This window comes from Balaenoptera acutorostrata, chromosome 3, assembly GCF_949987535.1.
Source record: "Balaenoptera acutorostrata chromosome 3, mBalAcu1.1, whole genome shotgun sequence".
NCBI lineage: Eukaryota > Metazoa > Chordata > Mammalia > Artiodactyla > Balaenopteridae > Balaenoptera > Balaenoptera acutorostrata.
Window position 1 is genome coordinate 36,052,435 of NC_080066.1, and position 27,958 is coordinate 36,080,392.

Consider the following 27,958-nt stretch of genomic DNA (forward strand, 5'->3'; position numbering starts at 1 on the left):
GAATCCAACAACATATTAACAGGATCATACACGATGATCAAGTGGGATTTACCCCAGGGATGCAAGGATTCTTCAGTATATGCAAAACAATCAATGTGATACACCATATTAACAAGTTAAAGAATAAAAACCATATGATCATCTCAATAGATGCAGAAAAAGCTTTTGACAAAATTCAACACCCATTTATGATAAAAACTCTCCAGAAAGTGGGCATAGAGGGAACCTACCTCAGCATAATAAAAGCCATATACGACAAACCCACAGCAAACATCATTCGCAATGGTGAAAAACTGAAAGCATTTCCTCTAAGATCAGGAACAAGACAAGGATGTCCACTCTCACCACCATTATTCAACATAGTTCTGAAAGTCCTAGCCATGGCAATCACAGAAGAAAAAGAAATAAAATAAATACAAATTGGAAAAGAAGAAGTAAAACGGTCACTGCAGATGACATGATACTATACATAAAGAATCCTAAAGATGCCAACAGAAAACTGCTAGAACTAATCAATGAATTTGGTAAGGTTGCAGGATACAAAATTAATGCACAAAAATCTCTTGCATTCCTATACACTAACAACAAAAGATCAGAAAGAGAATCTAAGGAAACAATCCCATTAACCATCGCAACAAAAAGAATAAAATACCTGGGAATAAACCTACCTAAGGAGGCAAAAGACCTGTACTCAGAAAACTATAAAACACTGATGTAAGAAATCAGAGACAACATAAACAGATGGAGAGATATACCATGCTCCTGGATTGGAAGAATCAATACTGTGAAAATGACTATACTACACAAAGCAATCTACAAGTTCAATGTGATCGCTAACAAATTACCAATGGCAGTTTTCACAGAACTAGAACGAAAAATTTTACAATTTGTATGGAAATACAAAAGACCCCGAATAGCCAAAGCAATCTTAAGAAAGAAAAACGGAGCTGAAGGAATCAGGTTCCCTGACTTCAGACTATACTACACAGCTACAGTAATCAAGACAGTATGGTACTGGCACAAAAACAGAAATATAGATCAATGGAACAGGATAGAAAGCCCAGAGATAAACCCACGCACATATGGTCACCTTATCTTTGACAAAGGAGGCCAAGATGGGGCTTCCCTGGTAGCTCAGTGGTTAAGAATCTGCCTGCCAATGCAGGGGACATGGGTTTGAGCCCTGGTCCGGGAAGATCCCACATGCTGAGAAGACCCAACACAGCTAAAAAAAAAAAAAAAAGGAGGCCAAGAATATACAATGGAGAAAAGACAGCCTCTTCAATAATTGTTGCTGGGCAAACTGGACAGCTACATGTAAAAGAATGAAATTAGAACACTTCCTAACACCATACAGAAAAATAAACTCAAAATGGATTAAAGATCTAAATGTAAGGCCAGACACTATCAAACTCTCAGAGGAAAACATAGGCAGAACACTCTATGACATACATCACAGCAAGATCCTTTTTGACCCACCTCCTAGAGTAAGGGAAATAAAAACAAAAATAAACAAATGGGACCTAATGAAACTTAAAAGCTTTTGCACAGCAAAGGAAACCATAAACAAGATGAAAAGACAACCCTCAGAATGGGAGAAAATATTTGCAAATGAGGAAACTGACAAAGGATTAATCTCCAAAATATACAAGTAGCTCATGCAGCTCAGTATCAAAAAAACAAACAACCCAATCCAAAAATGGGCAGAAGACCTAAATAAACACTTCTCCAAAGAAGACATACAGATGGCAAACAAATACATGAAAAGATGCTCAACATGTCTAATCATTAGAGAAATGCAAATCAAAACCACAGTGAGGTATCACCTCACACCAGTCAGAATGGCCATTATCAAAAAATCTACAAACAATAAATGCTGGAGATGGTGTGGAGAAAAGGGAACCCTCCTGCACTGTTGGTGGGAATGTAAATTGATACAGCCACTATGGAGAACAGTATGGAGGTTCCTTAAAAAACTAAAAATAGAACTACCATACGACCCAGCAATCCCACTACTGGGCACATACCCTGAGAAAACCATAATTCAAAAAGAGACATGTACCACAGTGTTCAATGCAGCACTGTTTACCATAGCCAGGACATGGAAGCAACCTAAATGTCCATCAACAGATGAATGGATAAAGAAGATGTGGCACATATATACAATGGAATATTACTCAGCCATATAAAGGAACGAAATTGAGTTATTTATAGTGAGGTGGATGGACTTAGAATCTGTCATACAGAGTGAAGTAAGTCAGAAAAAGAAAAACAAATACTGTATGCTAATGCATATATATGGAATTTTAAAAAGCAGTACTGATGAACCTAGTGGCAGCAAGGAATAAAGATGCAGACTTACAATATTATGACATAGTATGAGTGTGTTTCATGTTTGGTAATTGCAATCATTGTGGTCATCCATTTACAATGCTTGGTGTCAGTTTATTTATCTCTTGTAAAAATAAAATACAGTGTGTGTGTGTGAAAAAAGAAAAGATGCAGACTTAGAGAACAGACTTGAGGGCACGGGGGGAAAGGGGAAGCTGGGATGAAGTGAGAGAGTAGCACTGACATATATAAACTACCAAATGTAAAATGGATAGCTAGTGAGAAGCGGCTGCATAGCACAGGGAGATCAGCTTGGTGCTTTGTGACCACCTAGAGGGGTGGGATAAGGAGGGTGGGAGGGTGGCTCAAGAGGGAAGGGATATGGGGATATATGTATACATATAGCTGATACACTTTGTTGTACAGCAGAAACTAATGCAACATTGTAAAGCATTTATACTCCAATAAAGATGTGAAAAAAAAAAGGTAAGTGATAACAGAAGGAAACTTGGAACTTCAATAAGCAAGAAAGCACAGTGTAATGGGTGAAAATAGGGTAAAGATAATAGAATATCCTTCTCTTTATGAGCTTTTTAAAAATATATGTTTGAAAGTTGAAACAAAAATTATATCATCTGATGTGGTGCTCAATGTATGAAGAGAACATATTTAAGGCAATTACCATATTAAAAACAGGCAAAGGTAAAACCTAAATGGAGGTAAAGTTTCTACACTTCACTCAAAGTGTCTGTGATAAGATAACACAACCACGAGAGGGTGGGGGAAAGAGAGAGAGATTCAAAACCTCTATAGATAAACCAACATGTAATTCTAAAAACAATGTTCAAGAAACCCACAGGAAGGCAATAAAAAGGAAACAGGAATAAGAGACAGAGAAAACAAACAATAAAATAGCAGGCTAAAACCCTACAAATATAACATATAGTTATAACAGCAATAACATGTAATTATATAGCATATAATTAAAATATAGCAATAGTTACTTCCAGTGCAAATGGTTGAAATACACCATATACCAGATAGAGACTGGCAGAATGGATTAAAAAAAAAGATACACAACTCAATGATATGCTCTCTATAAGAAATCACTCCAGGTATAATTACATAGACAGGTTGAAAGTAAAAGAATATTAAAGTAAAAGAAAAATATATTATGCTAATAGCATATTTAATATTAATTTCTTAAAAGGAGTGGCTACATTAAAGCAGATAAAGTAAACTTCAGAGCATAGAAAATTCCCAGGGACATAGAGGAACATTCCACCAAAAAAACATAGGAATACTAAATGTGTATGCACCAAACAACAGAGCTCCAAAATACTTAAAGCAAAAACTGATAAAACTGAAAGGAAATATAGATAAATTCACACTTATAGTTGGAGATATCAATACCACTCTCTCAGCAATTGATTGATAACTAGATAGAAAATCAGCAAAGCTATAAAAGAATTAAACAATATTGTCAGCCAACAAAATCTATTTGACATTTAAAGAACACTCTACCCAACAATAACAGAGTACACATTCTTTTCAAGTGCCCATGGAACATTCACTAAAATAGACCATATTTTTGGACATAAAACAAACCTCAACAAATTTAAAAGAATTGGAATCATACATTGTGTTCTCTGACCATAGTGGAATCAAACTAGAAATCAGTAACAAAAAGGTAACAGGAAATTCTCCAAATAGAAACTAAATAACATATTTCTAAATAATTCATGGGTCAGAGAGAACTGCTCAAAGGAAACAAAAAAATTCAAAGAAATGAATTAAATTAAAACAAATCAAATTTTATGGAATATGGCAAAACAAGTTACAGAAAGAAAAATTTATAGCACTAAATGCTTACATTAGAAAAAAGGAAAGATCTCAAATTGATGATCTAATTCCACTCCAAGAAAATAGAAAACAAAGAGGAAAAATAAAAAACAAAGCAACCAGAAGAAAGAAAATAACGAAGGGCAGAAATCACTGAAACAGAAAACAGAAAAACAGTAGAGGAAATCAATGAAAAGAAAAACCTGATAATTTGAAAAGATCAACAAAATGTGTCAACAAAAAAAAAAACTGACAGAGAAAAAAAGCAAGACTGATGAAGAATAAAGAGAGATCATACAAACTACCAATATCAGGAATGAAACAGGATATCATTATAGATCCTGCAGTCATTAAAGGATAACTAGGGAATACAACAAACCACTCTACATGCATAAATTCAACAATTTAGATGAAATAGGCCAATTCCTTGAAAAACAGAAACTACCAAAATTCACCCAACATAAAAAAGATAATCTAAATAGTGCTATAACTATTAAGGAAATTGAGTTCATAGCTTAAAGCCTGTCAAATAAGAAAGCTCCAGGATCACACGGTTTCTTTCACTGGAGAATTCTACCACACGTTTAAAGAATTAACACCAATTCTACACAATCTGTTCCAGAAAACAGAAGAGGAGCAAACACTCTGCAACTCATTTTATGAACACAGTATTACCTGGATGTCAAAATCAGACAAAGACAGTACAAAAAAAGAAAACTGCAGGTGAATAACTCTCATGAATTTAGATGCAAAAATCCTCAAAACAAAATATTAACAAAATAAAATTCAGCAATATAAAAAAGAATGATACATCATGACTAAGTGTGGTTTATTCCAGGAATGCAAAGCTGTTTTATTATTTGAAAGTCAATCAGTAGAATATACCAAATCGAGAGGTTAAAGAAGTCACAAGATCTTATCAACTGACAAAGAAAAAGGCATCTGACAAAATTAAACACTTATTCATGATAAAAATTCTTAGCAAACCAGGAACAGAGAAGAACTTCCTCAACTTAATAAAGAACAATGATCTACAGGCAATGTCATACTTAATGATGAAAGGCTAAATGTTTTCTCCCAGAGATCAGGAATAAGGTGGGATGCCCACTCTCACCACTCTTATTCATAGAACTGGAAGTGATAGCCATCACAATAAGGTAAGAAAAGAAAACAAAGGCATACAGATTGAAAAGAAATAAACTGTCCTTATTTATAGATGACATGACTGTCTGTTTAATCACCTTCCTATTCACCTTATTCATGAGGGAGGGATTCCCACCCTATGGTTATAGGAATGGCCAAATACACAACACATGACTGGACAGATGAGACAGACAACAGTCTGTTAATCACATATACTCACAGCCCAAGGGAAGAGCATACCACATGCCATACAGGGCCCCATAGCAGTTTCACTCAGGACAGAGTAAACAAGCAGGGACAAGGCAGGCAGGCTTTGTAGTATCAAGAGAGTGAGGTGGCCTCTGGTTCTCTCAGGAGGATGTGGTTGGCTTGTTTGAACAATTCCACAGGCTGCAGGGAACTGAAACTCACTACTCAGTTATAACTAGGAACTCTGACTGGCCCCCTACATAAGGAAGGTTGTTTGTCTAGGAGACCATATCCATGGGAGCAGAGTGGGGAGGGGAACTGGCAGATATGCATTCAAGGCAATCCTGGGTTCACCAGATATCAAGGCAGCCCATAATACTGGGCCTTAATTTTAGGCCTTACACCACACTGTCTGCATAGAAAATCCCAAGGAATCTACCAAAAACCTAGAACTAATATGTAAGTTTAGAATGGTTGCAGCATACAAAAGCAACACACAAAATTCAACTGTATTTCTGTGTTTTAGCAAATAACATGTGCATAACGAAACGAAAAACCCCACACCATTTATAACCACTCCAAAAAATATGAAATATTTAGGTACACATATAAAAAGACATGTTCAGAATTTTACAAAACACTTATGAAAGAAGCCAAAATAGATCTAAATAATAAAGAAACAGACCATGTTCATGGGTTGGAAGACTCAACACAGTAAAGATGTTAATCCTCCCCAAACCAATCAATAGGTTTAACACAATTCCTATCAAAATTCCAGCAAGACTTTTTGTATATATAGACGAGCTTATTCAAAAGTTTATATGAAAAAGCAAGAGAATAGCTAAAATAATTTTGATAAAGGAAGAGTAAAGTGAGAGGAATAATTGTACTCAATTTTAATACTTACTATATAGCTACAGTAATAAAGATACCATGGTGCTGGAGGAGGGGTAAACACATAGATCAATGTGAACAAAATAAAAAGTCTGGAAATAGACCCACAGAAATACTCCCAGTTGATTTTTGACAAAGAAGCAAAAGTAATTCAGTGGGACTTCCCTGGTGGCACAGTGGTTAAGAATCCTCCTGCCAATGTAGGGGACATGGGTTCGAGCCCTGGTCCGGGAAGATCCCACATGCCACAGGGCAACTAAACCCATACGCCACAACTACTGAGCCTGTGCTCTAGAGCCCAAGAGCCACAACTACTGAGCCCGTGTGCCACGACTACTGAAGCCCGTGCGCCTAGAGCCCGTGCTCTGCAACAAGAGAAGCCACCGCAATGAGAAGCCCCCCACCGCAACGAAGCGTAGCCCTTGCTCGCCGCAACTAGAGAAAGCCCACGCGCAGCAACGAAGACCCAATGCAGCCAAAAATAAATACATAAATAAATAAAATTTTTTAAAAAAGTAATTCAGTGGAAGAAGGACAGTCTTGCTCTAATGCTGCAACAATTGGACATCTACAGGCAAAACTGAGTCTTGACCTTAACCTTACACCTTATACAAAAATTAATTCAAAATGGATCACAAACTTAACTGTAAAACTATAAAACATTTAGAAGAAAACAAAGCAGAAAATCTTCAGGACCTAGCAAAGAGTTCTTAGCCATAACACCAAACACCATCATCCACAAATGAAAAAAATGATAAGTTGGACTTTATCAAAACTTAAAACTTTTGTTCTGCAAAAGATGCTAATAAGAGGATAAAAAATCAAGCTATAGACCAGGAGAAAATATTCATGAACCACATATCCCATAAAAGGAATTCTAACATACCAAAGAAGTGAAAACTCCTTTATATATACTCACTATCAACAAAAAAAGAATCTATGAATTATAAATATTGAACACAGATTAGGGTTCCATTTGCACTATTACTGCCAACTCTAGTCTCATATTAGTTTTCATTAAGATCACTTTCTTTCTTGACCTCATCAGGGATTGTCAGTCGATGGATTCATTCACTGAATCTCAGAATTATGTGCTAATCCCACAGTCTTATATTACACAACAAAGCTCTGAGCTCATTGAGTACTTCCACATGACAGTCAAAAAAAAGATACCCGTGTCCTGTGTGCCATGTGTCTTTTGAAAGACAAGCTTCCCTTGGTAATTGCTGAAGTGGAAAGAACTCGACATCTATCTGTGCTGGCCAAGGAAGAACCTTGGGAGCCAAGGCTTCCTTGATACACCTTGTGTCCTGGGGTGGGCATCAAAGAAGATCAACAGACAACATAGGAACAAATCAGCAGTGAGGCCAAAAAGGACAGAGACACGTGGCCTGTCACAGTCAAGGGATTCACCAAAGCCCCACTGAGGAAAGACTGAGGGTTATATCAGCATATCATCTGTACTGCTCTGTCTGTGTACACATAAGTGTATGTGCCTATCTATTACTTTTATCAGTTAGCTATATAATGAAGTGTGGCTGGTTCATTTCCTAGCATGGGTTGGGCTATTCCCCTTCCCCCCCGCCACACACACAGTTGTCTTTCAGTTGTCTTTCAAAGTGTTCGGTTTCTCCTAAATGTCCATCGACAGAGGAATAGATATAGAAGATGCGGTACATATATACAATGGAATATTACTCAGCCATAAAAAGGAATGAAATAGTGCCATTTGCAGATATGTGGATGGACTCAGAGATGGTCATACAGAGTGCAGTAAGTCAGACAGAGAAAAACAAATATCACATAATATCACTTATATGTGGAATCTAGAAAAATGGTAGAGATGAACTTATTTGCAAAGCAGAAATAGACACACAGACGTAGAGAACAAACGTACGGTTACCAAGGGGGTAAGGGTGGCGGGGTGGGATGAACTGGGAGATTGGGACTGACATACATACACTACTATGTATAAAATAGGTAACTAATGAGAACCTGCTGTAGAGCACAGGGAACTCTACTCAGTGCTCTGTGGTGACCTAAATGGGAAGAAAATCCAAAAAAGAGGGGATATATGTATATGTATAGCTGATTCACTTTGCTGTACAGCAGAAACTAACACAACATTGTAAAGCAACCATACGCCAATAAAAATTAATTTAAAAAACAAAAAAATAAAAAATTTTAAAAAGCAGAAAAAAAGTGTCTGGTTGCTAAGTACCTCACTAAGGATCCACCAGGCATCAGCCAGATGTATAGTGGGCACCACCGAGGTAAACAGCCTCCCACATCAGGGACTGAACAGAGCCTGCCAGAGCACGGCCGCCTGCCACTCCACGCGTTCCTTCCCCGCTCCATGCACCAAATGTTTTCCTGGCTCTGACAATGGAAGCTGCTAATGCATCCCAGAAAGTGTTTACAGCGTGTGCAGCACAAGGGCTCCACCCCCAAAGCCGTGAACAATGATGCCTGCCACATGCTGGACCTCCCAAGGATGGGAAGGAGGGCTTATAGGTCAGTTCAGAGCCACTGGGCTACCTCTGAGATGCAACGCCATCAAGCCTGTCCTGAGCAGCGAGGCAAAAGGCCTGGCCGGGGTCCTGGGAGGGCCTGCTTTCATCAGAGGGCCATCGGGGGAGGGAGTAATAGTTGCTGGTGTCCTACCAACCACTGCTCCATGGAAAGGAGGCTCTGCATTCTCAGTGTGAAGTGCTTGCACTGAAAGGAATTTCACTTGAACAGCCACAGGGCTTTGGACCTGCTTCACTCTGCCCATCCCAGAAATTCCCCCCTCTCTTCTCTCTCAACCTCAGCGAAGGGCGACTACAATTATTGCCAACAAATGAGCAACGCTTCCTCCAGAAAGATAGTCATGCCCCTCACGTACAGGCTGGCTCTTTTCCACCGCTGGCTTCAACCTTCCATCCCAGCAAAGGGGCAGGTCATCCTCCAGCCTCACGGAGAACCAAACCAAGCAGGAAGAGGGTCTTCACAGGCCCTGCCTTCACCCCCGCAGAGGATTTGGACCGTGCTTTCTCCTTGCCAAACTCACCTGGAGTCTTGTCCCCCAGATTCCACTGAGCACCACCAAGTTTTGCTTATAATTTTATCCCCCTCCCTTTCTGGTGCCTTATTTGGGGACTTTAATATATATGGGTCTCTCTTTTCATAAATTATAGACTCATCTCTTATTCACTTTATAAATAGCTTAAAAGGTATCTCTAAATGAGCCACACCAACCCTCAGAATTCCCTGCTCTGATAACCAAGGTGGCCATTTCTATCTGGATTTAAGGGTGACAGAGTTTAAAATGTCTGGACTGCTACTAAACTGACAACAATTTTGAGTGATATCAAATGCTGGTGAGTATGTAGAGAGAAGGGCACTCTCCCGGGCTACTAGCGGGAGTGTGAACTGGCACAACTTGGTAATAAAGAAAAATATATGTGTATAAAAATGTTGAAGATTTCATTATTGATCCTATTGGAAAAACTAAAATAACAATCTAGAGGCAAGATCAGAAAATGGGGAAGCTTAGTTCAGTCTTACCCAACACCTGGACCTATTCTTCTTCTTAAGGAGAGAACCATCTCTGTTTACAAAAACCGGCTAGACAAGAAGTTGCTAAGTTCCTGAAGACAAAGATCAGTAATAGCCAAGGGGAAAAAAAAAGAGAGATAGACTGTTCCCCCCTAGAACTAAATAGGAATTAGCGTGGGGAGTGAGTAGACAGAAAGGAACAATGAAGAAAGAGAGAGGGGATACGAGAACAACATTCCTTAATACAGAGAATAAAATGTATTGTCCATTATCCATGGAAATTCAGAAAAATGTCAAACTGTTAAATATCCTTGCAACATTCATAAAATTGAGCATTTAAAAACAAAACTTTCTACATACTCTCAAGAAAAATAAATCAGAAATTAAAGCAAAATAATTTTTAAAAGTTTGAAAAATTACAAAATACTCCCCTTTGCTGTCCTACCAAATTTTTTTTTTTTTTATAAGCTTACTAAGCTTTTTTTTTTTTTTTTTTTTTTTTATTTATTTATTTATTTATTTTTGGCTGTGCTGGGTCTTCGGTTCGTGCGAGGGCTTTCACTAGTTGCGGCAAGTGGGGGCCACTCTTCATCGCGGTGCGGGGACCGCTCTTCATCGCGGTGCGCGGGCCTTTCACTATCGCGGCCCCTCCCGTTGCGGGGCACAGGCTCCAGACGCGCAGGCTCAGCAGCTGTGGCTCACGGGCCCAGCTGCTCCGTGGCATGTGGGATCCTCCCAGACCAGGGCTCGAACCCGTGTCTCCTGCACTAGCAGGCAGATTCTCAACCACTGCGCCACCAGGGAAGCCCCTTACCAAATTTTTAACTTTTGATTGCATAGAAGGTTTCTAGGAAAATGTTAATTACCAAAATTGACTAAAGAAGCGGGAAAAACCTGAATAATCCAATAATCATATAAAAAGTTTTTAAAAGTTGTCAAAGAATTACTTGCCCCAAAATGTTCTGGGCCCCATTTATTTTTACTATCAAGGTAAAATTTTACTATTTATTTTACTTTCAAACCTTCAAAGAATAGCTTATCCCTGTGCTAAACTGATCCAGAAAAGAGAAAAAGATGGAAAATATTTCAATCCATTAAGTTAACAAAAATTTTTATATTAAAAACCTGGAAAATACAGTACCAACCAACATTACTTATGAATACAGATGTAGTACTTTTCAACAAAATATTTGCAAGCCAAATCCAGCTGAATATTAAAAAGACAGTATATCATGGCCAAGCACAGTTAATGCCGGGAACACAAGGATGATTCAATATTAGGAAACTTATTAATATGATTCATCATGTTAGCAGGTCATACAAGTAAAAGAATATGATAATCTCGATAGCTCTGAAGAAACTTAGTAACCAAGCATGTTGGAAATTGTAGCTTTAAACGGACACTATTGGCAGTAGTTGGTTCCGTGGGGGAACACAGCGCCCCAGGAAAGCAGAGCTACACTAGGTGATGGCCAATCAGAATTTGGAAGCTGTGCTAGGAGCCTCATTTATCAACCCCCTCCCTCCAGCCAAATATCAGAGGAGGAAAATCAACACACACAAAAGTCGATGGAGAATGGGGTCTATTAACTAGGGCAGTGTTTTTTTTCAAACTGTAAATATAGCCCATGAGTAGGTGATGAAATTACTTGGGTCTTAACCAGTCATTTTGTCATAGAATCAACTGGAATGGAGTGGATATAAAAACAGGTATCACAGTGAACCACTCATGGAAAGAATTAGCATTGTTTCTTGAAACTTTTGTTCCAAAAATATGAATGCATAGATATGTACATGCATTGAGTCATGATGTAAAATGCACTTCCTCCTGTGGGTATTTTCAGTCAAAAAGCTGAAGTAACACTGAACTAGGGGATTGAGAGGAATCTATTTCTAGACTTCTACTTGCAACAGACTAAGATTTAAGGCTAGAGTTAAAGTTATGAGTAAGATGGGAAGGAAGGTATCATAGCCTCCCTATCCAAGAGGAACACCTATCTCATGAAGTAAAGCTGGCTTCACATCACGAGGTGAGACTTGGCTACAATTCCTCATTAGTGCCGACTCTTCCCAAATCAGTAATGTTACTTTGTGATGGTGGTGTGAGTGTAGCAACTAAACTATGCTCTCTGGAGCTATACTGCCTCAATGAAAAACCTGGCTTTGCCAGATTAGATTAGATTAATTATTTCAAAAATATTCACTCCTACCCCTCACCCCACACATACATATGATCTCTAGGGGAGGAACATACTTGCCCACCCCAATAATTTTGTGAGGGTTCTTTGGGGGGAGGCTTATAATTTAGTCAGTTTTTTTTTAATTTTTTAATTAATTTTTATTGGAGTACAGTTGCTTTACAATGTTGTGTTACTTTCTGCTGTATAGCAAAATGAACCAGTTATACGTATACACATATCCCCTCTTTTTTAGATTTCCTTCCCATTTAGGTCACCACAGAGCACTGAGTAGAGTTCCCTGTGCTATACAGTAGGTTCTCATTAGTTATCTATTTTATATGTAGCAGTGTGTATGTGTCAATCCCAGTCTCCCAATTCATCCCACCCCCCTTCCCCCTTTGGTATCCATAAGTTTGTTCTCTACATCTGTGTCTCTATTTCTGCTTTGCAAATAAGTTCATCTGTACCATTTTTCTAGATTCCACATACAAGTGATATTATATTTGTTTTTTTCTTTCTGACTTACTTCACTCTGTATGACACTCTCTAAGGTACTTCACTCTGTATGACACTCTCTAAGGTCTATCCACAGCTCTGCAAATGGCACTATTTTGTTCCTTTTTATGGCTGAGTAATATTCCATTGTATATATGTACCACATCTTCTTTATCCAGCCCACCCCAATAATTTTGGACTTGGCCATACAACCTGCTCTGTCCCTACCTCTGACTGTGTCTTCAGCTATGTGAGTTGCTTCAGCCAGTGGGGTTTTACAGAAATGACACAAGCAGACTGCATAAGAAAGACCCTTGTGCCTTTGGACTTGCTCTCATGTGTCTCTTTTATCACCATGAGAAGAACATGCTCTGCTCAGCCTGCTTGTCTAAGAAGAAGGATGAGAGACCCATGGAGCAGAGCCCCATTAAAAAGAGGATCCCTATCAGAACAGAACCCTCACAAGATCAATGCATACAAATTTTTAAAAATAGAAACAAATATAAGCAAAATGCAATCAATGAACATGTATCTCTAGATAAATTACTCCAAAAAGATCACAAATAAATTATAAACAACCTGATCTTGCTTTTAAAAAGTTCAGGAAGAAATACAAGAATTTAAAGAAAACATTTTAAGACAACAGAAAAAGTGAGCTTAGGAAAAAAATGGCAAAAATTGTAAAAACATTACAGATTTGAGGACCACATTAAAAAACCTTTCCTGAAACACATGCACACATGCTTATGAAGATTAAAAATTATTTACATTATGTCCAGATGAAAATATGGACATTGGAATAAGGAAGAAATCATGTACGCATCATGGCAGACAAAGTGAGGTACATACAAGGGTTAAAAATCAGATTGGCCAGAGTTCTCTTCAGTAATACTCAATGACAAAAAATACAGAATCAATATTGACAAAGACCTGAAGAAAAAGAGTGGGAAAAGTTTTCTTTGATTATATTGTTGAATTTTTTCCTGTTCTTTTTAAGAAATATTAATGTATGTTAGATCTCCTTTGTTACCATTTTTCTATAATCACGTGTATGTTTTGTTTCCTACATCATCTTATAGGAGACCCACTCTGTCTAGCATGTCCCCAGTTGCTTATTCCATTGCATGTGCTCTATTTCTGTTGTTTGTAATGGGATCGGCTGTTTGCTGAAAAACAGCAGGAGGAGGACATGAGGTATGAGACAGGGGGTGAACTAGACTAGTACACAGCTTCGATTCTGTTGTCGGGCTCTTTCTCTTACTAAAGATGTGATTTCCTTTTCTCTAGAGCTACACCTTCCTTTTATTTTCAACATCCAACAGTCAGGGAGGTTCTCGAGAAACCCCCTTACTCCGCAGCATGTTGGTCAGAAAAGTGCTGTTTTCTTCCTCCCTACATTATCCCCTCCACCTTCCGTGGTCTCTCCCTGTAGGAGGTTATGCTGTACACCTAGATGATAAAAATTCTGTGTCAGCAATTTTCCTCTTCAACTCTATGTCCCTTGCCATTTTTGGTGTCAAACCAGGCCTCTTTGGGGACAATACCCACTTATGTTTGTGTCCCATTGAGGCCCCCAATTTCACTCTTCTTACCAAAAGTTTACTAGATAGGCACAATTTGTGACAGTCATCATTAGGGAAACCTCTGTCCTGCTCAGAATGCAAGGAGACACATGTCAGCCTGCAGGGTCCTCTCTCACTCAGGTCTAGATTTCACAGTACTCAGAAAACAGTACTTCAGAGTTCGTGTTTACAAACAGGTACCATCTCCTTGTTTTACTGGAGATAAACTTCGTTCTTTTTGTTGCTGTTTGTTTGTTTTATATAGTTTTGAGGGAAGGAACTTGTTACACCTCCATTATGCCACTGCCATTGAAAACAACAGGATTTTTGTTCTTGGAACTTGCCCAAATAACTTTAAAGACCTTCTGGACTGGTCAAAACTATAATATTGAAGAGAAAAGTCATGCCTTAGTAGATACTAAACACATTACAAAACTATAAGAACTTTAAAAGTATGATATTAGCACAAGAAGCAACTGACAGAAATTTTAATGTTTAAAAAGAAATATAAGACTGGAAGAAAACATAGATTACACCTATTTTCTCTCAGTATGAGGTTATTTCTAAGCATGATGCAAAGGTAAAGAATTCTTAAATTGAGACTCCTAGAGTAGGCGACTTGAAAATTTTAAATGTCAGTTTATCAAAAACATAAATAAAATTAAAATATTAATGACAAAATGGGGAAATTATTTGCAGCATATTAAAGACAAAAGACCCATATTCTTTACGTATAAAAAGCCACATACAAATTAATGAGAAATTCTCAGTAGAAAAATAGGCAAAAATATGAAGATAAAATCTTTTATTCTATTTCTAATGTCTCAAGGAGACCATACACAAAAGCAGTAATACAAATGGCCCAAAAGTATTTTTAAGAATCTCTCACTACTAAGATTTCCTTAAATCTTATATTGCCAACTATTGCAAACAGTACACATTGATAGACGCTTTCTGAAAGGCAACTTGATAGTATAAATCAAAGGTCTTAAAACTGCACATAGCTTTTACCCCAAGATTATGCTTCAATAAATACACTTTCCTAGAAATGTATTCAAAGGAAATAATCACAAATGTGAGCAAAGATGGATCTGCAAACATATTTTCATAGCAGCATTATTTGCAACAGCAAAAAACTGATGAACTTAAATGTTCAGCAGTAAAAGAATTAGTTAATAAAATACAGCACACCAAATGATGCAATACCATGAAGACATTAAATATTATACTATAATAAATATAAAAATATTTAATGACATGTAGAAATATTCCTCATGTTGTTAAATCTTTACAAAGTTATAATCAAAATACAGTGTAACCACTTTTTAAAAGATACACATACATGTTAATATTCTAAGAAGAATATTGGAAATGTACGCAACAAAAACCTAACAACTCTAAGAATGAAAGGTGGTTTTTTTCATCTTTGTCCTTTCCTGTGTTTTCCACATTTTTTTATAATGAATATGTTTATGTTTTTAAATCAGGGGGAAAATGGAAATTTCAAAAGAGAAAGTGAAGAGAATTTAAAGAGTCCTTTAATACTATAAATGAGTTTTTATTAATAAAATAGAGTAATTCTTCCTTTTAAACATTTTTTTTCAAAATAACATGCTATTATATTTGTAAATGAAGGATTGGAGAACAGATGAATTTCTGAGCATTTGACCACAATAATTTATAGCATACATTAGCTGGAGCTGTTCAGTGCTGACAAATTCCAGAAAGTAATTGCATAAAATACTTGGAGAGGAAATTGCTTTATGCTTCCATGCTATTTATGGAAATTAGCATCTTTGTAAAAATAAACTGAGAGCAATCACAATCATAAACCTTGAAATGTGGTTTCCAAAAGATGTTAGCTCTGCTGCTTTAGGATCCATTAGCAATGCAGAGGGGAAACAGTGCCTACTTTTTTTTTTCTCTGTTATGAAATAACTGCATACAATTGGTTTTTTCCTCCTGGATCTTTAACCCCTCCCTTTCTCCTGGCTGCCTCCCTTTGCAGTGCATATATACTGAAGTGTTCACTTTGCTCAGAAGAAACTTCCTAATGATGCTGTTTCCTTCTCAAAGAGTATTACATATTTCCTTTTTTTTTTTAACATCTTTATTGGAGTATAACTGCTTTACAATGGTGTGTTAGTTTCTGCTGTATAACAAAGTGAATCAGCTATACATATACATACATCCCCATATCCCCTCCCTCTTGCATCTCCCTCCCACCCTCCCTATCCCACCCCTCTAGGTGGTCACAAAGCACTGAGCTGATCTCCCTGTGCTATGCAGCTTCTTCCCACTAGCTATCTACTTTACATTTGGTAGTGCATATATGTCAATGCTACTCTCTCACTTCGTCCCAGCTTACCCTTCCCCTTCCCTGTGTCCTCAAGTCCATTCTCTATGTCTGTGTCTTTATTCCTGTACTGCCCCTAGGTTCTTCAGAACCTTTTTTTTTTTTTTAGATTCCATGTATATGTTAGCATATGGAACCTGTTTTTCTCTTTCTGACTTACTTCACTCTGTATGATACACCCTAGGTCCACTCACCTCACTACAAATAACTCAATTTCATTTCTTTTTATGGCTGAGTAATATTCCATTGTATATATGTACCACATCTTCTTTATCCATTCATCTGTCGATGGACACTTAGGTTGCTTCCATGTCCTGGCTATTGTAAATAGAGCTGCAATGAACATTGTGGTCCATGACTCTTTTTGAATTATGGTTTTCTCTGGGTATATGCCCAGTAGTGGGATTGCTGGGTTGTATGGTAGTTCTGTTTTTAGTTTTTTAAGGAACCTCCATACTGTTCTCCATAGTGGCTGTATCAATTTACATTCTCACCAACAGTGCAAGAGGGTTCCCTTTTCTCCACACCCTCTCCAGCATTGTTTGTACATTTTGTGATGATGGCCATTCTGACAGGTGTGAGGTGATACCTCACTGTGGTTTTGATTTGCATTTTTCTAATGATTAGTGATGTTGAGCATCCTTTCATGTGTTTGTTTGCCATCTGTATATCTTCTTTGGAGAAATGTCTATTTAGGTCTTCTGCCCATTTTTGGATTGGGTTGTTTTTCTGATACGGAGCTGCATGAGCTACTTGTATATTTTGGAGATTAATCCTTTGTCAGTCGCTTTGTTTGCAAATATTTTCTCCCATTCTGAGGGTTGTCTTCTCGTCTTGTTTATGGTTTCCTTTGCTGTGCAAAAGCTTTTAAGTTTCATTAGGTCCAATTTGTTTATTTTTGGTTTTATTTCTGTTTCTTTAGGAGGTGATCTTGCTGTGATTTATGTCATAGAGTGTTCTGCCTGTTTTCCTCTAAGAGTTTTATAGTGTCTGGCCTTACATTTAAGTCTCTAATCCATTTTGAGTTTATTTTTGTGTATGGTGTTAGGGAGTGTTCTAATTTCATCCTTTTACATGTAACTGTCCAGTTTTCCCAGCACAACTTACTAAAGAGGCTTATTCAGTTCCTCACATTTTGCAATCCACAGCTTCCCCTGAAACTACTCTCTCAAACATAACTGACAATTTCACAAGATCAGGGTGAATTTTCACCTTCGTGTGTCCCTAAAACTAGCTCAGAACCTAAAGGAATCTTCAATTCTTCCCTCTTTCTCTCTCAGTCCCACATAATCACTTGTCAAGTTCTATCCCTTCAGGTTCTAAAATGGTGCCCATAATCACATCCTCTTGCTGAGGACTACTCCCCCCCTCCCCATGGCCCCATGCTCTCTGTGAACTGAGCTGAAGTTCTCATCACTCCCAACCTGCACTGGTGCCAGCGGCACCCCAAGTATCTTTCACTCAAGTGTGTTCCCAGTGGTCCAGTGGAGTCTTACTGGTGTCTCCCATCACCTCCTGGTCAACGCCCACAGGACTCCATGCTGCCCACTGAATCAAGTCCTCTTTATCATTTATTTATTTAGTGTGCTCGGCAAGGTCCTCCCCAGTGTAACCACAAACTATCTTTGTTCATCCTTATTTCATACCCCATGCTGTCAAATACCCTACTCTTCAAACATACAGTGTCAGTGGAAACAAAGAGGACAAAATAGATTGAAGAGACATTTCTTTCTTTTTTTTTTTAAAGTCTTTATTGAATTTGTTACAATTTTCTTCTGTTTTATGTTTTGGTTTTTTGGCCACAGGGCATGTGGGATCTTAGCTCCCTGACCAGGGATCGAACCCGCATCCCCTGCATTGGAAGGTGAAGTCTTAACCACTGGACCACCAGGGAAGTCCCTAAGAGACATTTCTGAGATGGAACAAATGGAAGTTAGTGGCCAGATGGGTACAGGGCAGGGGCAAGAGAGAAGAAGGCATCTACAGTGGCCCCAGGATTCTGGGTCAAATGACTAGAAGATGGAGAATCCAGGCACTGAGACAGAGCTGGGTGGGTGGTGAGGATTTCCATTTAGGAAATATTGTGTCTGAGGCCCGCAAGGAATATCCTGGTGGAGGTAAGTAGCAGCTCACATATATACTGATCTGCAGCTCATGGAAGAGGCTGACAGAAACCTCTCAGAGATACTGGGTGTCTTCCATTTTAGTGAGGTTACCAAGAAGAAAGAAGGGAAGGAAGGAAGGAAGGAAGGAAAGAAGGAAGGAAGGAAGGGAGGGAGAGAGAGAGAAAGAAAGAAAAAGAGAGAGAGAGGGAGGGAGGAAGGAAGGGAGGAAGGCCAAAACTAAGCTATCAAAATTGCGTTTTATTTTCAATGTTTACATTTAACAGTTGATGTAAAATAATAGACAGTTTTTTATCTTTTCAATGTATATATAATCCTATTTGAAGAGAATATCAAAAGCCTAAATGTGAAAACCTGAATCAGTATGAGACCTGGGTCCTCCGGTGATAACCCCAGGCAGGAGCTTCTGGAGAGAGAAGCAGCAGAGTGATTGAGGCTGCCTGGGGAGAGCATGGGGAGAGAGAAAGAAGGGCAGAACTCTGGAATTAAGCAGCTTTTAAAGAGAGCCAGAGACGAGCCAAAGAAAGAGCCTGAGATGGAAAGGTCAGAGAGGTAGAAGAGAAACGGGCGTGCAGGTGTCACAGACGACAAACAAGGAAAGAGCTCCCCTTCATTCTCCCACTGGATTCTCACCAGCTCTATGCAATGACTCTGTAACTATCCGATAACTCCGGCAACATGGTAATAAGGGGGAGTCTGCCTCCAGGACAAGCTTAGGTCTTTCTGCTCGGACTCCACCTTTGGTGTCAGCACAGTTTGGAATTCGCAACCAAGACCACTGTAGGGGATGCAGTCACACAGGAAGTCCATTTATAACATAAAACCCAGAGTGCTGGAAAACTCTACCCAAAATAAAACAGGGGGAAGAGGAAGAAGGCCACAATGTCTACCAAGTGTGTAGCAAAGCATATTCCACTAAAAAAAAATTATTTTAAGGCAATATTCAAATAAGTGATTAAAAATGTGAGTATACAAAGTTCACTACAGATGGCTGATAACAAACAGAAGTGAACAAACCATCCTGGAAACAACCCAACTGTCCAGTAATGAAATAATGCATTTAAACAAATTACAGTATTGTGGTATATCCAAAAGTGCAATGAACACAGCCATTGCAAACAAAAATGCAGTTATATATGCGGAAAGATGTTCATGACATAATGACTAAAAAAAATGATGCATAAGACAGTTGTTTAGCATGATTCCATTTATCTAAACATATACATATATTTATATCATATTTATGTATTAAAAAAGTCTGGAAATGAAAATATTAATAATTATTATCTGGGCAGTTGTATTAAGGCAATTTTTTGAATTCTGATTTTCCTTTCATTTATCTATGTCTCCTATTTTTCTACAATTTTTTAAATAAATTTATTTATTTTATTTTTATTTATTTTTGGCTGCGTCGGGTCTTTGTTGCTGCATGTGGGCTTTCTCTAGTTGCAGCCAGTGGTGGCTACTCTTTATTGCAGTGCGGGGCTTCTCATTGAGGTGGCTTCTCTTGTTGCAGAGCACAGGCTCTAGGCGCACGGGCTTCAGTAGTTGTGGCACACGGGCTCAGTAGTTGTGGCTCGTGGGCTCTAGAGTACAGGCTCAGTAGCTGTGACGCACGGGCTTAGTTGCTCTGCGGCATGTGGGATCTTCCCGGACCAGGGCTCGAACCCGTGTCCTACATTGGCAGGTGGATTCTTAACCACTGTGCCACCAGGGAAGCTCCCAATTTTTCTACAATTTAAATGTTTTATTTGCATAATTTATCTGCTAGCGGTCAGGGCCTCTAGACACAGAGTGTCAAGTGATGACAGTGAGCTCAATCAATTGATTGTTATTCTCTTAAACGTCTTCCCTGCATAGGGAACAGCAGGAAAGGTGTCACAGAACTCGCCTGGAGAGTTCTGTGGAAGGATGATCAGAAGATATGGCGATCATGCATATGAGAACAAGGAGAGAAACAGATGAAGAGGATGCAAAAACAAAAGGTCCTACCACAAATTAATTGACATCATAAGAAGCTATCGTAAAGGGTGAATCCAAGTGTTTATGGATCTCTAACCAAGGCTCATGGAGGACCCGATTCAGTCAGGAGGGAACTGACACAGGCCACCGTCTCAGACTGAATCTGCCACCTCCTTCTCCTGGGTCAGAAGAGTGGTTTGGAGGAGGCAGGGGATTTCTGTAACTCACAACAACCACCCAAGTGTGGATTCTGACTTCTGATTTAAAGGAGATGGAGTGAAAGTGAATGTTGGGATTAATGTTGGTGGTGTCACAGGGGGAGAACTGCTACCAAGACCAGAGCCAACACCAGGACATGAACTACTAATACTGGAGCTTCCACCATGGTGACAGCCATGGAGACAAAAATACCACCAAGACCAGAACCACCAAAATATCCAGAATCACTGAGACCAGAACCACCCCCAACCCCAGGACTGATGAAGATCCCAGCAGCATGAGGCAAGCCAGAGCTGGACCTCCTGCTTCAGCAAAGGCAGGTCCTGCAGAGCCCTCTGAAGAACTTACATGTGCTACCCAGAGGGCAGAGGGTCAACGAGAGCTAGAGAGACGGTGACAACTACCATAGAGAGGCATCCAGTTAAATCAAGAGCTGTTTGCCCTTCTCCCCATCCCCTCTCCTTGTTCCCAACCCCAGGAAAGCTGGACCGAGAATAACTAAAAGGAAAAAAGAGCCCCACACCAGTCCTTAGCACTGGTTGAGGTGAGAAGAGAATGGACCACAGTACGACCCCACTTCAGGTACCTGGAGCCACGCGTCAAGGCTAGACTAGACAGAAGGGAGGTGAGATTTAAATCAAGCAGGGAATCAAAATTTTAAATTGGTCTGGACTTTTAATAAATGAAAGTGAATCTGCCCAAGATTGCATGCAGGCATGGAAATGGAATGGATTTGGCAAAGCATGGCTGAAGCCCATGATTTGCTCCATATTTATATCCCCCTGAGTTGAGACTTCTCAATGAAGAAGGCTGGAAGAGAGAGTTGGAACAGTAGCACCTGTCTTCTCAGGGAAGATCAGGGTCCCTAAGGAGCAGGCCCAGAGCAACAGGAAGCTTCCAGGGCCAGGGTGTAACCGGAAGATGGGAGGCCTTTCCAGCTGCCTGAGTGAGGGAAACGGTGAGCTCCTCCAGAAACAGGCAAGAACGAGTTAGAAAAACACAAGACTGCTGACCTCATGGCTTGCTCTGCAATCTATCACAATTATTTGTGGCCAGTGAATATAAAGGTTTCAGTTTTAGCTGATTTAATAAAGAAAATCTAGTTTTTATTAAATGAGTTGGCACATTCCTTGCTCCTTGCAGCTCAGCCTCACACGGCTATTAACTCTCCACCAGCCTCCGGGTGGCAGCACTTATAAGGAAGGGGAGAGACCAAAGAAGACCCCAAGGGGCCCCCAAACACCCAAATCCCAAGATACCTCGGAGGAGCAGCTTTGACTCAAACTCAGGCTGACCCTAGGGAGATAACCAAGTGTCCAACCCTTGGGCGCCCCAAACTGACTTAGCCTTCACTAGAACATTCTCCAGGCCCCGTGATGGGACCAGCCACATCCCCAGCAGAAATCACAGGCATCTTGCTTGTTTCAAAGGGTTAATACAGCAACAGCACTTACTTAGTACACTTACTACATGCCAGACAGTTTTCATTTTGTTTGTTACTTTTTTCCTCTTCACAATGGATTAACTCCTCCAGAAAATTCTATGAGGTAGACACCCCCTCTCTACAAATGTGGACACTGAGATGCAGAGATGTTTGTATAGCTGGCCTTGAAGTGGTGGAGCTGGGATTCCAACAGCTGATGCTGTGGATGATGAAGACCGCTGGCCTGAAATCTCCGTTTACAGCCTTCTGTGCACACTGCCCCATACATGGAAACAACACTGCAGCGGCACAAAGATATGGAAAAATCCAAAAGACGTCCGTGCGTGATTCAAGCTGGGCAAACACTGCCCTTGGCCAAAGGTCAACAGACTGCCTCAAAACACATTTAAATTTTATAGGGTGGAAGACGGCAAAATGAAACTCTGTGCCTTGAAGCCTCAGCCTCATTTGACCAGGAACAAATCTGTGGAGCTCTCACAGCCTGTTTCAGATCTGCTGATGGGACGGAAAAGCAAGTCTCCATCCTTTTGTCCCAACACTACACCTCGCTGACCACAGAAATCCTAAAGTTACCCTGAAAATATTAGCATTTGTTCTAATAAAAGCTATCTATTGAAATGTGAATATGGGGTAGCACCAATAAAATGAATAATGGGGGAGAAGATGTACCTCACTAACCAGCTCTGCATGAGTCACCAAAATCATGGGACACTGGAGTTGAAGGAGGCCTTAGAAACGCAAAGTACAAGAGTGAAATGAGAAGCAGAGAAGTCTGATTAATCTATCCCAGGGTGTATCTCTTTATATATGTGTGTATGCTCATCTAATAGACGTTAGAGCCCTTATTACGTGCTAGGCCGTTTGCCAGCCCTGGGAGTACAGAGGCCACCAAGCCATGTAATGAGAAGTTACATGTGCAAGGAGGGGTTGCCTTGCTTTAATTCACACAAGATACCGTATGGACCAGCATGTTCTAATTCACACAAGGTACGGTATGGGCTAGCAGCATACCTCAGGACACAATACTAAGATGCGCCCTGCACCTTTAGATCTGGGGGTACAAACTGCTTGGCTGAATCTAGTCTACAAATATATATGTCTGGCTTTCAATGTTTTAACAACTGAGAGATAGCATAGGAAGTCTGGATAACCAGCTGTCTTGCAAAAGAGTACGATCCAGCAATCCTGAGTTTGCATTCTCACTTGGCACTGATCAGCTGGAGTTGAGTAGAGGTTGCTCTTAATAGATGGAGCATGTACCATCAACTTTGCCACAGTCTCCGCCATTCCCTATTGTCTCTCAGGCAACGTGAGCTCCATTCGTTTGAGCCTGTCCAGTGGGTAAATGAGAATGCGATGCTTGAGGTGGGTCCCCCTGGGGCTGGTGGGAAAGACAGGATGCTAAACAAAAGACTGCAGCGCAGGCGCACTGGCGGCCTCTACTTGGTCTTCTCAAGCCCGCAGGAGCTGGGTCTGTCGCTGGCACAACTGGTGGCGCAGTGCCTGGCGCGGGGCCAAGGCTGATTGGCGTTCGGTCTGTCCGGCGGCAGCCTCGAATCGATGCGCGCCCACGAGCTGCCCGCCGCCGCTGCCTCCACCAGGCCTGCCGGCCTTGCGCGGTGGACGCTGGGCTTCTCCGACATGCCCTTGGAGTACTGCGAGAGCACTGACGGCCTCCAGCGGCCCCACCTGCTCTCCACACTGCCCAGCCCCGCCAACCAGGTGATCACCATTAACCCCGCGCTGCCCGTGGAGGCGGCTGAGGACTCAGCCAAGAAGGTGAGACAGGCCTTCCAAGGGGATTCCATTCTGCTTTTCGACCTGCTGATTCTGGGTGTGGGTCCCGATGGCCACACCTGCTCACTCCTCCCAGGCCACTCCCCCCTGCAGGAGCGGGAGAATTTGGTGGCCCCCCCATCGGCGACTCCCCAGAAGCCTCACACTTCCCCTGTTGAAGGCAGCTCCAAGTGTCATCTTTGGGGCGACTATAGCAGGCAAGGCAGACATTCTGAAGCGCGTTTTGGACGACAAGAAGGAAAACCCGCTCCCCGCAGCCCTGGTCCAGCCCCGAGCTGGGAAATTCTGCTGGTTCCTGGACGAGGCAGCAGCCTGACTCCTGACCGTGAGTGCCCTTCGGGAAGCATTCCACGTTGTAACCGTTGTAAACCGGCGCCCGAGAGATGCTACAGCTGGGACCATGCGCAGCCCGAGTAGGCGGGACCATCCGGGGCTGGCACCCACTGCCAGCCCACTCCAGGCTTCATTTTAGAAAAGCCCTGTGGTGCCACTGGAAGCCGATAGGGTCCAGCCACCAGCCCTGCCCAGGGGCTCAAACCATGGGCCCGTGGCTCCGGGTGACAGTTATTAAAAAGAGCATTTGAAGAAAGCAAGAGAGAGAGAGAGGTAGGGAGGAAAGGAGAGAGGGAGGGAGGAAGGTGGGGGGGAGGGAGGGAGAGAGGGAGGAAGGGAGGGAGGGAGAGAGGGAGGGAGAGAGAGAGGGAGGGAGAGAGGGAGGGAGGAAGGAAGGGAGAGAGGAGGGAGGGAGGGAGGAAGGGGGAGAGAGAGGGAGGGAGGAAGGTGGTGGGGGGAGGGAGGGAGGGAGGAAGGGAGAGAGGGAGGGAGGAAGGGAGGGAGGGAGAGAGGGAGGGAGGGAGGGAGGGAGGGAGGAAGGAAGGGAGAGAGGAGGGAGGGAGGGAGGAAGGGAGAGAGAGAGGGAGGGAGGGAGGACTGCAAAACAGTGTGGTATGTGTTGATAGACGTAAACACAATACTTATTTAGTGGCTGAGCTAATGCCACAACCTGGCTTCTGCCCATTCATTGTGTCCTGGCCTGTAGCAGCCAAGTCTCTACAGTGCACATACAGACAGCCGTTCCAGACTGAAAGAGACAGGATCCATCACAGCCCCAAGTTATCACTCATACATAGCATCCACAGTGGTATCAAGGCACAGTGGTATTAGGACTCGGAGAGGACCCAAGGGATTGGATTATGCTTACAGCTAAGTCAACCAGAAATACCACTTGCTGGAGGTAAGAAACAATTAGATTCCCTTTGGTATAAGATTAACATTAATCATACCACATCTTAGGTGATCTAGAATGAAACTCCTAAGTAAACAGAGGGATGCCTACCATTCCTCTTCCCCTCCCTATTACCTGCAGGAGGGCAGAGTGCATGAAGACCATCCATGTCAGCAGCCACCAGGGGCTCTTCCAGGAAGCCATGGGGTCCAGTCTCCTGGGGGTCTCACTTGCAGCCTAAAAAGGAGGAAAGATTTGGTTTCCAATCAGCTCTGGACCCAGTGGCAGCACTCATGACTTAACAGACCAACCAAAGGGAGGAACCCTGAGCCCCACATAATGTCTTGGAAAGGTTTGTGTTGGTCCAGGATGGAGCTACCTATTACAGGGTACAGGCTGTCTCGGGCTCTCTTTAGGAGGAGTCCACATCAAAGTCAGGAGGGCAGCTAGACCAGCCTCCAGTGTGCAACCCATACCTCCGGCCCTCCAGAAGCTGAGCCATCTCTGCACCAGCCACTTCCCAGCCCATTTGTCAGCAGCAGGGTGTGGCTATTGGCATCCGACTCAGGAAGCCCGCATGGAGCCAAGGGTTAGGGCACCTGCCAGCTTCCGCTGCTTCAGGCAAAAATGAGTTTAAGCCCAACTAAGCCAGCCCAGAGAGGGGAAGGGACCTGCCTAAGGTCACACAGCAAGATGGTGACTTTTCTAGGACTGGATTGCAGGTCTTCTGATGGTTCAAGGCTTTCCCCACCAGAAGACACCGTTCATCCTCGGAGCCTCAGCCCTGCAGCCAGAGAGGCCTGAGAGCTGAGTTAAGGGAGGTTCGGAGGGCACAGCCTCAGAGCCATACTAGCACAATCTCCTAAAAGCAGGTGAGGGCAAACCAGCAGAGGCCCTCTGAGACCAGGAGGGCAGCGGGGGCTTTCTTCAGAGTTCTCCTGACAGTTGGCAGGGAAATCAGAACGAGGCGAGCCTGGAAAAGCCGAAAAGCCGAGGTCACCCTCGCCTCTCGCTTCGCCTCGCGGGCGCCTTGGCGGAGCCGGTGTCCGGGGGCGGGTCGGTGGCTTCTCTCCATCTGGAGAAAGCATTAAGGGCCTGGCCTAATGCGATCCGCAAATGTGCTGCTGTTTCCGACCTGAGGCGGCGACTCTGGGCCGAAGGGAGGCGGCCAGTGCGGGGCCCCTAGGACCGTGCGCCCCCCTCGCTCGCTCGCTCTCTCGCTCGCAGCAGCCGTCCCGGCACGCACTCCTCCGACTACCCGCCGCCTCGCAGTTCCCGGGCCCCCGCCGCCGCCGCCGCCGCGTCCCAGTCCCGCACGTCCACTTGCTACAGCGGGCGCGTCACTCAGCCCCTGGCGCTCTAGGCGCTCGCAACCCACTTGCCAACCGGCCGGACCGTCCGACGCCCAAGACCACTAGGTGCTGTCAGTCCGTTTTCTACCTAGAAAGCCCCAAATCTGAAAACCCCCAACCCGGTGGAGTTCCCCGCAGTCAAGCGCCCCTGAATGTCTCTCCCCCAAACCACCTGGACCCCACGGAGTTTGCCCGGCCCGAGGTCTCCGAGCCTTGCTGAGCGCCCCGGTCCTGAAGCTCCCGGGAACCGAGCAGTGCACCCTCCCGCTCGGCGCCCCGCAACCCCGCTCAAAGGCCACTGCCCCGTCTTGCTCCCCCGGAGAGAGCCTTCCCACCCCCGGGCGCCGAGCTCCTAGCACCCACCTGGCGCCGCAGAAGCGTCTCGGACGTGCAGCCCGGGCCGCGCGGGCTCGGCGCGCGCGGAGGAGAGGCGGACAGAAGCGGCCCAGTCAACACCTCGTGCGGAATCCGGGACCGGGACCTTCCCCGACGCTGGCCTCCAGCCCGCGGCGCCGCAGTCGCCGCCGCCGCCGAGAAGTTAAATGGGGCTGGGACGGGGCCGCCCCGCCTCTCCCGCCCCCTCCGGGCGTGCGGAGCAAGGCGCTGGCGGGGGCCCAGAGGCGGAGGGCGCGCGCCGCCACCTGCACCGCCCGGCAAGTGCACGGCGCGCACGGGCGCCCGCCCGCCCTCGCGCCGACCCCGCGCCTTCCGCCCGTGCAGGGGACGCTGGGGGCGCGAACGGAGCGCGTGAGGGGCCGGGCCACGCCGCTCGGAGCGCGCGGGGCCGCGGCGACGGCGAGACTCGGCTGGAACGCTCCGCCGCCCGCTTCCTGGAAGCCACTCCTCGCCTTGGGCCGGCCGCCAGGCGTGATGCCAAGAGCCGGGATTGCCGACGCCGCCACCGCCGCCGCCGGCAGGCGCTCAGGGGAAAGGCGGCCGCTGCGCCGCGAGCCAGCTGGGGCGCCCCGCCTCAGCCGGAGCCGGGAGCGGGGATGCCATCGCCCCCCCCGCCACCCCCCGCACTTCCCCGAGCCTCCACCCGCCCCGCCAGGGCCCGGACGCCGACTCTGCGAAGTCAGGCCCAGCGGCCACACGGAGGCTTGCCCGGAACCGCTGGCTCGTGCCTGCGAGCCTCCGGCGCTCCCGGCCAGGCATGACCAAAGTCGGAGACCAGTGGCCCCACCCGGCCTGTGCCGCCTCCGCCTCCGGAGGCGCCCAGCGCAGACCCCGTGCAGGGGCCGGTGGACTCACCACCCGGACTCCTGGCTGCCAGGGACCACCAGCGACCGACCAGTAGGGGTGCC

The 27,958-nt window shown here is 43.3% G+C and overlaps 1 protein-coding gene across 1 annotated transcript in view; it reads right to left on the reverse strand.

The window, feature by feature from the left end:
• The window catches only part of ADAMTSL3 (ADAMTS like 3), a 389,643-nt gene extending 362,326 nt beyond the window's left edge, over positions 1-27,317 (reverse strand). The window contains exons 1-2 of the mRNA XM_057543842.1: positions 27,018-27,317; positions 25,414-25,539 (exon numbers count right to left, since the gene is read on the reverse strand). Of these exons, the coding sequence (XP_057399825.1) occupies positions 25,414-25,506 (93 nt within the window). The 5' untranslated portion in view covers positions 25,507-25,539; positions 27,018-27,317. The remainder of the gene's footprint in view (positions 1-25,413; positions 25,540-27,017) is intronic.
• Positions 27,318-27,958: the final 641 nt, after the last annotated feature.